General features: G+C 41.9%; 1 protein-coding gene across 1 annotated transcript in view; it reads right to left on the reverse strand.

Annotated features, from left to right (window-relative positions):
* Positions 1 to 12,938, reverse strand: part of LOC124071973 (ryanodine receptor 3-like) — a 97,171-nt gene that overhangs the window by 7,361 nt on the left and 76,872 nt on the right. Inside the window, exons 68-89 of the mRNA XM_046413083.1 lie at positions 12,298 to 12,538; positions 12,125 to 12,212; positions 11,925 to 12,017; positions 10,402 to 10,572; positions 10,251 to 10,310; positions 10,017 to 10,151; positions 9,477 to 9,589; positions 8,623 to 8,722; positions 6,358 to 6,467; positions 5,999 to 6,050; positions 5,857 to 5,913; positions 5,663 to 5,762; positions 5,501 to 5,580; positions 5,347 to 5,423; positions 4,935 to 5,008; positions 3,934 to 3,951; positions 3,189 to 3,269; positions 2,969 to 3,057; positions 2,746 to 2,874; positions 2,550 to 2,654; positions 1,644 to 1,725; positions 115 to 1,427 (exon numbers count right to left, since the gene is read on the reverse strand). Coding sequence (XP_046269039.1) covers positions 115 to 1,427; positions 1,644 to 1,725; positions 2,550 to 2,654; positions 2,746 to 2,874; positions 2,969 to 3,057; positions 3,189 to 3,269; positions 3,934 to 3,951; positions 4,935 to 5,008; positions 5,347 to 5,423; positions 5,501 to 5,580; positions 5,663 to 5,762; positions 5,857 to 5,913; positions 5,999 to 6,050; positions 6,358 to 6,467; positions 8,623 to 8,722; positions 9,477 to 9,589; positions 10,017 to 10,151; positions 10,251 to 10,310; positions 10,402 to 10,572; positions 11,925 to 12,017; positions 12,125 to 12,212; positions 12,298 to 12,538 — 3,368 coding nt within the window. The remainder of the gene's footprint in view (positions 1 to 114; positions 1,428 to 1,643; positions 1,726 to 2,549; positions 2,655 to 2,745; positions 2,875 to 2,968; positions 3,058 to 3,188; positions 3,270 to 3,933; positions 3,952 to 4,934; positions 5,009 to 5,346; positions 5,424 to 5,500; positions 5,581 to 5,662; positions 5,763 to 5,856; positions 5,914 to 5,998; positions 6,051 to 6,357; positions 6,468 to 8,622; positions 8,723 to 9,476; positions 9,590 to 10,016; positions 10,152 to 10,250; positions 10,311 to 10,401; positions 10,573 to 11,924; positions 12,018 to 12,124; positions 12,213 to 12,297; positions 12,539 to 12,938) is intronic.

Here is a 12,938-nt window from a genome sequence, read left to right on the forward strand (position 1 = left end):
TTTAACTGGGCAAAATGTTAATAGCAATATCTCTGTGTTTCTGGGAACCATCAGGTAAGGCATTATTGGAATAGATAGTACCCTTATTAAATTGGATCTAACATATGTACTAACCTGTGCTTTCTTCTGCTTAACAGCACTGGCAATGGATGGCGCATCCCCCACCACCACCTCAGACACATCCCCCAAACCTGGCTCAGCCCCATGCTTTCCCTCCTTCTTGGGCTGTATGTTCAGCAACTCAGCCATAAGGTCTGCCTCGGTTGCATCTCCCTGAGCCATCTGACCAATCTCCGCCAAAGCTGACGCTTCGCTTGCGTCCATCTTCTCCATTTCTAACACATCTCCATGAATCCCAAACTGGGTGGGATCTGGCATGTTACCCAAAATGTCTGTCACCTTCATATTCTTGGCCCCTTCAACGAGGCCGCCCCCAAACATAGTGGTCCATAAGATATGGAAGAAACCCCAAATCAGACTGTAGACAAAATAGAAGAAGCCTGTGATGATCATCCAGAAGAAAGAGAAGAAGCCTCGCACCATCTCCCTTACACTCATCTTTCTGAACTTCCTGTACTGCCGCCTCATGCTCTTGAGAGTGAGCAACTGGCGGAAGTGGCACAGGCTTTTTCTCATAGAGATGCAGGCAACTGTGAAGGCTGAGGAAGACTCCAACATCACGTTCTCCTCCTCTTCCTCTTCCTGGTTTTCCTGTACACTCTGGTTGTCATCTTCGTCTTCCTCTGGACGCTCCACTGGGTCTGGCTCTGAAATCTGAGAGGCTAGTTGCATCTCAAAGATGGTGTCCTCACAGAAATTCACAAACAGTTCCATCTTCTCGCTCTCTCCTCCTTCGTTGACGACATCAAAGATAAACTGCCGCTTTGACTCTTTCACCTGAGGCTTTTCCCACTGGGTACGACTCGACTCACTGATCTCAAAGTAGACTCTCTCTATGCGCTTGGCACCACCCATGATCTCAATACGGCCCAAATAGGGTTCAAAATAGCTGAGGACACTCTCAGCCAGGTCAAGGAACGTTGAGAGACGAGCATCGTGAGGCATGTGCTCAGAGAGATTGGTCAGCAACACAGCTACATTAAAGCCAATGTCCTTCGCAGGTTCATGAAATCTCTCCACAAACTGCTCGTAGTTAAACATGTCATTCTCATCTGCCTCAGCACAGGAGAGAAGAAACTCGATCTCAGACTGGGAATATTGTTTCTGGTTCTCCATGGACTTCTGGAAATCTTTCTTTGAGATGACCCCTTTGCTCTCTGGGTCATACTCCTTGAAGCTGTCCGAAGTGGTCAGATCCTTCAACTTCAGGAACATGTCGAAGAATTTTAGGATCATCTCTACGTTGCTAGATGATTCCACCAATGTGTCCACCATCTGTTTGCCAATAGTACCATTGACAACATTACCTGTGACATAATGAAGAAAGAGACCAAAGTTTGTCAGCACACACAATAATAAGGGACAGTGTCAATGCAGATCAAACAAAGCCACTTTAGGAAATATTTGATGATATTCCAAGCAAACAAATCCGTTTAATGAAAGTTATGAAAGAGACAATATTCTTGAAAACTAATGCTGCTGGCACAGCTCATATGGTGTGAGCAAGTGATCAAAAAGTAAACCTTCGAGAAGAGACAGCATCATGACTATCATGTCCTTCTGCAGGTCCAACAGCTCCTTCAGTAATTCAATCTGACTGGAGTCCTGTTAGGAAAAGACAAAAAAAGGGAAACCTTGTGACTGGCACTACACTATATCACAAAGGCCACAGCCATCTTGTCTAATATCCCTGAGAGATCAAGGCTGCCTCAGATTGTGAGGACCCACAATGGCCCTGCTGGGGCCCAGAAGGGCCTTGTAGGTAACATCCATCCATCAGCACCAGGGTTAATGTTATTTTACTGTCTTGGAGCAGATGGCTAAGTCAGCCTGACTCATTTAGGGTCTCCATAGAGCCTGTATTCAGCAGGCCATAAATCTTTGGAATACTTTGATGCACTAAATTCAAACCTGTCCACCTGTGCTCTCCTTCATCCTGGCTCCTACTGTCAGACCAAGCCTATTCCTGATGGCCGTGAGATAAGGTTAGATGGTTGAATTTCATAACATTCCTGGCTTATTGGGCATAGAGGAAATATCATAGATGAAGTCATACATCATATAACTGAGTGGAGTGACATACAGTATGTAACTGTACTGCAGTAGCCTGAGGTTATCCTTCAGCCTGGAGAGACCTCTAGTGGTACAGTTATTTAAAGGAGTCTTTGGCTGACAACAACAAATAAAAGTAGAAGTAGTGTCAGTTTTTGTCAGGATAATGTACATAGATATTTGAAGTCTTATCTTATATCTTATCTTAAAAATATTACACACTCAATCTGTAATGCATCAAATTTTTTCACTCACAAATATAGGGAGTACATTAAAAAGGACAATATTCCTCTCTGTAACGTAGTGGAATAAAAGTATAACATAGCATAAAATGGAAATAATCAAGAACAAGTAGCTCTGCAGACAAAAGTACATACCTGGGATAATTTCATCTGCATGTTGGCAAACACATGCAAGAAGCCCACCACTGCGTCCCACAGCCTGCTGTGAGCCAGACTCTGCTGGTTCCCAACACATGGGCCCTGAATATAATCACACAGCATCAAAATCAGTCTTTTAAGATCAGTGTTGTAATTAGTACTTGGTGTGGTGCTGTTTGTTGTGATGTGGTACCTGTATATACTCAGTTAAAGAGTTGAAGACCTGCTTGGCCACTGCCAGGGCTCTGGAGAAGTTCCTCTGACCTGCTTCATCTATGATATCCTTACCAGAGTAGTACCAGTAGAAGTCACTGATGGATTCCTAATAGAAGGATGAATAAGAAGCAGGTGAATGAATATATCAAAATGTTTGACAACTGTATATGAAAGTGAAGTAGATCTATCTAGAATAGTACCTGGAGCCTTAGTAGGTAGTCTACAGTACTAATGATGATGTTGACTGTAGTTGTGTTTCCGGTTTGAGTCCTCAAGAAATTCTGAAAATCTAAAACAGATAATAAAATAAGATAAAAATAACTGTTGGTAGAGGAGTGCATCACCCCATTCAGCCTACTCTCAAACTGCTGGTTAGAGACATCTTCTTTAATTTTGGTTCATGGAAATGTGTCCACCTACCATTGTTGTGGCCCTCACAGAGAAGCTGCAGAAATCTAAAGAGATCCTTAGTGAACTCATCATCCTGCAGTACTTTGGAACCTGAGGACAGGAAATGAGATTAATTGTCCTCTTCAATAGTAAGAAGGTCAGAAGAGACCAACCATTTTAATGTCAGTACAGGCATCAGGGCTTGCACGACTTTCACTTCCTCATAAAGCTGCTGTTGAGTTTGTCAAACAGCTTTAAATTATGTGCACTATATTTGGGGTTCAGAATACAAGGTATAGTGCATCATTTCACAAATTCAAACAGGGTTTAAAATAGGCGTAGAACTGAGCTGTCCTGTTAAACACCAGCAAAGCTTTGTTGTTTCTTACAATCAAAGCTTTTGGGAGATTTATTTCCTGTCACACACTGGTTAGTATCATGAAAGTTAATAAACATAAAAGGTCCCACACAAATGACAAGCACTGACTTCTTATAAAAGAAGTAGAGGAAAAGTAGGGAGATGTGAGTCAGTTTGGGGCACCTGACCCTGGACTGAACTGTCTATCCAGATGTTACATGAGCATGCATGCGTTCCTTCAGTCCAAGGTACAAAAGGAGGTGGTTGTATTGCATTCAGGGTAAGGGGGAAGGAAAAGGAGGGATGTGGGGAGAGAAAGATTGGAGCGGAATGACAAAAGAGAAGAAGGAGTTGAACGGAGAGCAATCAAGATGTCAGCATCGCATAGAATGAGTAGAATCTAAACCGTGTATTTACCCTGCTCACTCACGTTGACTGCGACCGATGAGATAAAAAACATGATAGGAGGAAAACAAACAAACAAAACAAAAAGCAGACATAAGCAAAGGAGAAGACATTGAGTTTCAGTCAGAAGAAGTAGGAACAGGAGAGAATGATAGCGCTATAGAAATATCTTTACATACTCACATTGATTTGCAACACTGACATGCAGTTACAATTAAACAAAGTCTTACAGTACAGTCTGCTCGCTAGGCAGGTGTTTAGACTGCAGGTTAGACAGAGTATCAGACTAACAGTTACCATCACTTATGCCTGAGCTTATGAGGTGAAAATGAGCTGGAATATGCATGAGAAAATTATATTTATATACTGTATGCTACCCATCAAAACAAATAGAGAACTCTGATTGGATGCGGATCTTCATGTGGATGTAGCTGTGAATGTGAGGGCTTTTAAGTGGCAGTCAAGGCCAAGACAGGACTTAGACATACAGTAGCACAGGTTTACCTGCATGAAGATGACGTACAACATGACACACAAGAGACATATGTGACATGGAGATGGGCTTGTACACCAACAAACTAAAGAACAGTGTTCTGCCAAGCTAATGCTGCGTCATTTGTCTAGCATCCAATTACAGTCCTGACTAAAGAACAATAACGGCATGAGCCTGAATGAGACAGGTAATGTCACATTAAGACCAGCGATGTCACTTATGGCGCTGCGGTTTGGGCCACGTGTGTAACAATGAGTGGCTGAAGAGTCTTCCTGAAGAAAAAGGTCAGTCTGTTGCACAGTCTGTTGCACAAATAAAGCTATAAATTCTATAATTGCATTGCACTTGATGCAAAAAATAAAATCACGCAAGGGCGCCCTTATTGAAGCATAAGCTTCTTTTTATTCAGCGCCACATCAGTATACAATCTATTGCTCCTTAAAGTCTCCTGGTTGACAACAGATCGGTCTTTCACATTGTTGGTCTCAGACAGTTTACCATGTTCATTATCCTTACTTACTTGATCCCTCTTCAGTAACCATGCCCAGACCTTCAGCTTTATTTTGCCTTTCAAAAGCATTCAAGTCCAGAACACTGGAAGAGATAAAAGACAAAGCCAATATGTATTTTAAAGGGGCACTCAAACAGTTACATATAGCTCTTCCATTGAATGAGGTTTCTTATACAGGTCATGCTCCAATGGACCCAATCCAATGGAAACAATAGATCCTATATTTCCTATAATGTGATCTTTCAAATTCAACATCCCCATCTTGTAAAGGAGGCTTCCTTAAGCCCCAGTTCAGGTTACCCCACTTTGCTTGACGCAACAAAGCTCCATCAGAGCTACAGCAGGCATCATGCAACTGTTTTCACACTGGGCAGTACTTCTTGACTAACAAACTGACCTTTCAGTATATAATATGAATTACCTGCAAGACATCATCAATCCAGACAGACTTTTGAAAAAGCCAACGTCTCGTTTTTCCTTCAGGTAGTCCAGCATTTTCTGCATCAAGATAAAAGCACAGTAAATAGTGGGCCAATGCTGTTAACTGCAAGTTCTGTATGCCAACTGATGCACACCTGTTGGACCAGTATGTTTCCCCCGTTGAGGATGGAGATGCCGAGTTTGAGGGTGAAAGTCACCATAGGACCAAGTCGACCTGATGAGCACAGATCATATATCATGTAGTCACTATAGCATAGCTGGCAGTTAGGCAGAAAGGTGAATGCGTGTTTTCCTGCCTTTGCTGGCACCGATCATCTGAAGCACCATCTCTGCAGCTCCTCGATCATGCAGCCTGGCTTGCTGGTACAGCATCTTTTGCTTCTCCATTTCCTTTTCCTGTGTGAAATGATAATACAGTGAGGAACATTTTGGAATACAATTCAAAGTAAAAGTGAAATGTAAAACAGCCATCATGAAAAATCAATAGGACCTCAAATGTTTTCTCTTTTCCTTCCTCATCTTCCTCTTCTTCACCTTCAGCACAACTCTGAAAGAAAAAGCAGAAGGTCAAAACTGCAAGATTTTGCTGAACGGCATACATTTGAGTAAAAGCAACTTAGAGAATTAAGTACCTTTGCCATCATATCTGCATATGCAATATACAAGGGATCCTCTTCCAAAGAACTAAAAATAAAAGAAGACAAATATCTGGTGGATAAACCTTGTATAGCACACAATCACAGTTCATCTTTAATTAAAAATAAGCAAGTTTCAGTAAATATACTTATATTCACTGTACAGTAAGCAGCAAGACTGAGAGAAATACTAAAAAACTGCTTGTGTTCTGCTCTTAGAATAAAACGAGGCAATGATATCGCTTAATGCAGCTCTTTATTAGCTAAGAAGCAGACCAAAGCTATTATGTAGCACAGATGGAGCAAAGCAAGTTGGTGCCAGGTGGCCGAGTGTGTGACAGTGTGTGTGTATTTACCTGCACTCAGTCAGCGCGTTGTGGCTGAAATGCAGAATGAGCTGGTGAAGAGGATCTGGCTGCTTTCTGACCTCCTCCTCTTCCTCTTCCTCCACTTTGGGCTGCGTTTTCTGGACAAACACATACAAATGAATTCTGGGGCTCGGGTGAGTAGTCTAAATATCAGCTAAAACATGAACTGTGACACTTTGTACAAACTGTAGTTACATTTACCACTTAACTATACACCACTTACCTTAACAGAATCAAGTTGTATCAGAGAAAAGACAGTGCTAAGTAACACTGATAACATGCAGACAATAAAGCACAAGCACAAGCAGCAACACAATGACAGGCCCGTCTACACTTGCATGCTGACACACATGCGCACACACGCGCACATGCACGCACACACACACAGCAGTGTTAAAAGATGAAGACAAGTTAAGCATGAGTCTCCATGAGCCCAGTTTACACTTTGTTGTAGACTTTCTTTGATAAACCACTCATGATTGAATCATGAAGTTCTTCATCTGTCACACCCTTAACTTCTCATGTGGCACCCTGTGGCTTTAATTTCAAATAAAGTGGAAAAGATCTGACTGTTAAAAGGGCTGATGGAAGATTACATTTTCAAAAGAACTATTAATTCAAATTTTATCTTCATTTCATTATTTGAAAAGCAGAAAGAAAAAATACACCCACTGGGACAGAAGGGTATGTTGAGTGCCTCCATGATAGTCCCCAGATAAGAAATCTGAATTTATTAAGTTTTATTTTACGAATTCTTCAAGCAATTTTTAATCAAGCTGTGCATATTATGTTGCAGGTTATCATGTACTACAAAGTGCTAAATATTTCTGAAGCACTTTGGTGAAGTTGTAAGGAAAGCAGGTACATGCTGCACTTCTTCTGCCTTCTCTACAAACTCAATGCATGATTGTGATGTTTTATGGTTGTTAAAATTTAAGAAAGACACCATAACTTTCAGAAATTTCACTAGTAAGTCGAAGCATCGTGGAAGGATGCCCTCTTACCGACGCGGTGGCTGAAATACATTAGCTGGCTCTGACATCAGCGGTGATGTCATGCTTGCCCAGAAATGGGCGTCAACATCGTGTGGATGATGGAAGTGCGACCCAGTGGTACGTGGTGGGATTGGGGTGCTTTAATGCACTTTTTACAAAGACACAAGTAAAGGAAAGTGGTGCTGTAGAAGCGACACTACACGCATGGGTACCTCTGGAGGACAACACACGTACTTACTGCAAGATCCTGCACTAGTTTCTCCTCAAAAGAATACTCCTCTGTTTCTATCCATATTCGCTGATAGGCCAGGAGGAAGAGGTTAATAGAGCGATGCCTAAGGAAGGGTGAGAGGAGATTAGCCTGGGTGAGATATGAACAGAGCAAAGGGGAGAAGGCCCTTTACATAGAGGAGAGGTTAATATTGGTTAGTTTAGGGCACTGGCACATGCAACTGGTCACCTGAGAGGAGACTGTCATGTTGCATTAGAAATACAGAGCTGTGATGTGTTGCTCACATTTTCTACCACTAATATCACCACATTTTGTATTTTTTGTTTTGTTTTTTTTTTTTTTTACAAACTAGTCCTAAACTCTCATCAGCAGGCCAAAATCACCATATTATACTAGATTAAGCAGTTGATCTAATTCACGAATTTTGATGATCTTATCTTAAGTAGTAATAGTTAAAAAAGGATTTTTACATTTAAAGGAGCAACATGTAAATTATGTCCAGAATTCACAGGATTTATTTTGACCTATTAATTTATTTATTTCCTTTCTTGACATTTTGTGAGTATATTTTGTTTATTTATTACAGTTTGAGAAATCACCGCCCGTATACATCTCTCAGCTGAAACTACGCAGGGCTATTAGACTGTTCCCTCCAGAGGTACAGTGGATGTAACATCTGGAGTGGTATTACATGAAAAGGTGGTCTGGGACTTCCTGGTTAGCTTAGCTTATTTCCTGCAGGATCTTGATTCATAATTACTGCACAGATTTGAGAATGCCATGTCTTTGCATCTAACTCTCAGTAAGAAAGCAATTAAGAATAGTTTTCAAAATATCACACTGTCCCTTTAAATCACTTGTTCTCGATTCAGCTTGCTGCATTACTGTACAGCTACAGACCAGTGGAAAAACCAGTGGGAATATCTGAATGGGAATTAAATCCACAGCAAAAACCGTGCCTGGAGGGGTAGTTAAGAAAAGTATGCAAGGTCACACAGAAGCAACATTAGGTCAGTACTACATTACCGTCAGCATGGAGAGCAGACTGTCATAGTCTGTGTTCTCATGCATTATCTCCAGCCAAATATGTCGGTAGGCATTCAGGAAGTAATTATTGTTTTTGTGCCTGAGGGGATGAGGTACAATAGAACGTGACATTGAGGAGAGAACAAAGGCTGAACAGAGAGAGGGAAGAGAAAATATGACATCTGAATGAGTGAGACTCAGGGAGAGTCAACATTATCCAGAAACTTGACATCCACCCTTTGAACACAAATCTATTACTCCAAACAAAAACAGTCAATTGTTCCTGAATTGTAAATACTGTCTAATAATTATTAGCTATGCTCTGTCATATTTCACTGACAACAACTCTGAATAAATGAGTCATGCTGGCAAGCAGGCGGGCAGCATTGTCTGAGCACATATTGAAGATGGCCACCCCCAGGTTGGGTCTCGTAATTGTTTTCCTCCCTACTGTAGCTCTCTGCCTGACTTCCTGTGATTGAGTTACAGAGCAGCAGGGCATGAAATTGCTAGTGTCCCTTTTTTTTCACTCCTTGATAACAGCTGCGGGCCAGACATTTGTCCTACAACCACAGGGATGGAGGCGGTGCATTAATGCAGGGTCAGAATCCAGGAAGAGAGAAATGAGAGTTGGGAGTCAGACAGAATAAAAAGAATGTGTGGTGGTATTTAGCCAGTAAGAATAAAGGTGATGTTATAACACTTGCCATACAATTTCTCATCTGCTGGGAGCTCTCTGCTACTTTTGAACGTCATCTTTGATTCACGATTACGTGGCTGTTTTGAATAATTTTAGGCTAAAAAAAATTGCAACAAAGGTGATGAGGCAGTAGGTCTAATGTATACAGTCATACCTTGGCAGATTATAAAGTGGAGCCATGCGGAAGCAGGCAACAACCGCCCGTTTCCTCTGCTTGGAAAGCAACTTCTGCCATACACATTTCTTGGATCTCAGCGGCTGCTCCACCTAATGGGAGTAGCAGAGGTCAGTGTTAAGATGACATGATTAATCGACACATTCTCCACCACCTGGAACAGAACCTGAGCAAAAAAAAACCTCTCTGATAACTGAGAACTGCCATTTTCAGGAGACTTTTTCTCAGCACTAGTATTTATTTATATTTTTTTGTATTTTGGTGACATAAGTGCATAAGCGAAAGGAGACGTCGCGGTTAAAGGGGAGTCAGACATAGTGAAGCAGCTCAGTGTAAGTTTACTGTCACTGTAATTTGTAGTTAATCACACGGTCAAAAGCGAAAGGTGCAACACACAGCTGATTCTATGCTTTTTCTGTGGCTGAACCAACCAAAGAACAGAGGTAAAAACAAACTTCTATTTTTTTGATCTCTCAGCAGCTCATACTACATGGGTATATGTAAACGTCTGAGCCTGACCTGCTCCAGGTTGAAGACAGCAGCAGAGATCCTCTGGATGCGGTCCACCACCCTTTCAGGGTCTGGAGAGCCCTCGTTTCTCATCGCTATGTCCTTGTACAGGTTTAACTGCCACCTCACTGCAGGGTCCTCAGACTGAGAACATGTTACAAAGAAGGATGTTGAATTCAGCGTATACAGTCTTTGGACACCTATAGCCACCTACAGTCCTGATATTGATTTCGACATGCTCACCTTCTCTCGAAGATGCAGATTCTGATGAATATGATCTTTGACCTCTTCGTCTGTGTCTCTCTATTAAACAGTACCAGAAATGTAGATGTTTTAACTAAGTGTTATTGTCTGAATGTAAGGATACTTTGTGGTCATGCAAGAGTTGACTCACCAGCAGGTAACGAGTCTTGGCTAGAGAGATGAGTTCCTGGTCTCCCGGGGTACACATGTTGAGGCCAATTGGTAGCATCTTCTTCAGAGCCGCCACAATCAGTGAGGTCTGGATAGAGTAGAACTCACCTCGCCTTTTCTTGTGTCTCCTCTCCTGGTCTTGTCCTCCAGACTGAAAATAAAAATCATATTAGCTTTAGACAACACAAAGTAGTGAAGAAAAACGTTATGGCGGCTTAACAGCATTTTAATAGAGCTCACTTCATAGTGGGAGCACTCACATTGTATTTGAAGAAAAGCCAGAGACAAGAGAGGCATTTATTTTTTCAGCCCTGGCAAAATCTGTGACCAGACTGAGTCTGTGCCACTGTAACATTAAGAATCACACCTCAGCTTAAAAGTAGTAAAACTAACAGACTGCCCCTGTTAGATGAGTGTTACCAGTGAGAAAAACGCTCACACTTTTGAGCCAATCTGAAGCGTCTGGCTCAGGGAAAACACTAATTTCCATATGAATATATAAACAATGACACACACACACTTATCACACATCGACCACAATGTAATTTAAATAGCCCGAGGTAACTATTGGCTAAATAACACCAGGGTACCACAATCCATTAACTGCAAACACACCAGCAGTATGTGATCACATGATTTGCTACAGAAGGGCTGGACTCCATTATGAGATGTGTTCTGCCCATAAGAGAATGATGAATGACAAAGTTACCATGTCTGATGATGAATGGAGACCACAAATAATCAGGTGACATGATACTGTATACAACTACTCTATAGACTATATAGCACAGCGGCACAAGCTATTGGCTTTTCTGCTCGATGACTGGAGCACATAAGCCAATAAGCTGGCAGGTAAACAGCTCATGCACTGCATCACTCTACCTTTTCCTTAAAGGACTGTTTGAGACAGAGGGAGAGAGACAGAAAGAGAAAGACAGATAGAAGAAAATGGTGAGAGGGCATATAGTCCTCACATGGAGGTGAACTGCAATGAAAACCATTTGTTTGCCTTTAAACAGCTAAACCAGGCAGACAACAAATCAAATGTTCTAACCCCTGCAATGCTGACAAGGGCTGGAGGCATGGAAGAATATTTGTCTACTGAGGGATGAATGTTAGTTTCTGTCATCTACTGTAACAAGCATACATGCATAAATTCATACACTCAGAAATCACAAATTCATACCACACCTAGGGGCAATTTAGAGTAGCCAATTAACCTAACATGCACATTTTTGGGATTGTGGGAGGAAGACGGAGTACCTGGAGAAAATCCACACAGGCACAGGGAGAACATGCAAACTCCACACAGAAGGGCCCAGACCAGGATTCAAACCTGGAACCCTCTTGCTATGAGGCGACAGTGCTAACCACTGCACTAACACTGCCCAGACACACACATGTTTGGGGTAAAGGTGCTATTACACATCTTTTTAACTTGCTGCCAGAATCAGGAAATAAAGTTGACAGTGTTGAGAGTTTGTGGGCAAATACAAAAACTACCTTAGACATCTTGGTTTTATTATCACCAGTCAAGAAGGAAAGGTTGTTGATTTCATTCTGGACCACAAAGTTCTGCTCTTCTCTTTTGAAATTCTGGAGAAAGACAAATGCCAAAGAAAGATAGCTCTGCTTTATCACAGCTCCAACTCATGAAGGCTGCCTGTTAATTGCAGTGAAACGAGTATGGAGATGAGACTTACATGTGACTTGCACCAGAGGATAAATATCTCAGCCACCATTCTGAAGAGTTCATTGGAGTCAGCATCTGGTTCCTTTAACCACCTGGACCTGAAATAAAAGAGATTTATACATCAGCCCAACGTCCTCCTAAATACTACAATCAACTCCATCATGCAACACTTGGTGAGCTTACCTGTTGTTGTCCACATAGCGGATAAGCATGGGGTAAAAGGCATACAGGTCCCTGCAGAGGACTGCAAACTCGTCTAGGATGAGCAACTCAGCCTCCTGAGTGTCTCCCTTACTGTCTGCCTTCAACAGCTCTTCCTCAGCCACCACCTTCACTGTCTTCTTCTTCAGTTTCTCCAGCGTAGGCAGGAAGTGGCTCTTCAGCAGGTCTGCACGGGCCTTGCCGATGATGGGTTGCACATACACTAAAAGGTGAAAGAAAGCAAAAATGTCATTTTATTACAGTTCTTCATTTATTTATTTAAAATGTGTAGACATATTGGAAAGCTACCACTGTTTTACTGGTATTTCAAAATAAATGATTTCAATATAAATATATCAATATCAATTTTAAACCTTTTTCACTCTCACAGACAAGGTCTGGCACTGCTGACAGTGTTATGGGAAACTATTAAGACAGTGAGACAATGAAAGATGAAAGTGACATATCTTGTCATTGGAGGGAACTCACTCCAACGAAATTTGTGCTCTGCATTTAACCCACCCAAGTGACGTGCACACACACAGCAAACCCGGGGCAGTGGGCGACCGCGTGCAGCGCCCGGGGAGCAGTGGGGGTTAGGTACCTTGCTCAAGGGTACCTCA

Source organism: Scatophagus argus, chromosome 15, assembly GCF_020382885.2.
Source record: "Scatophagus argus isolate fScaArg1 chromosome 15, fScaArg1.pri, whole genome shotgun sequence".
Lineage (NCBI taxonomy): Eukaryota > Metazoa > Chordata > Actinopteri > Scatophagidae > Scatophagus > Scatophagus argus.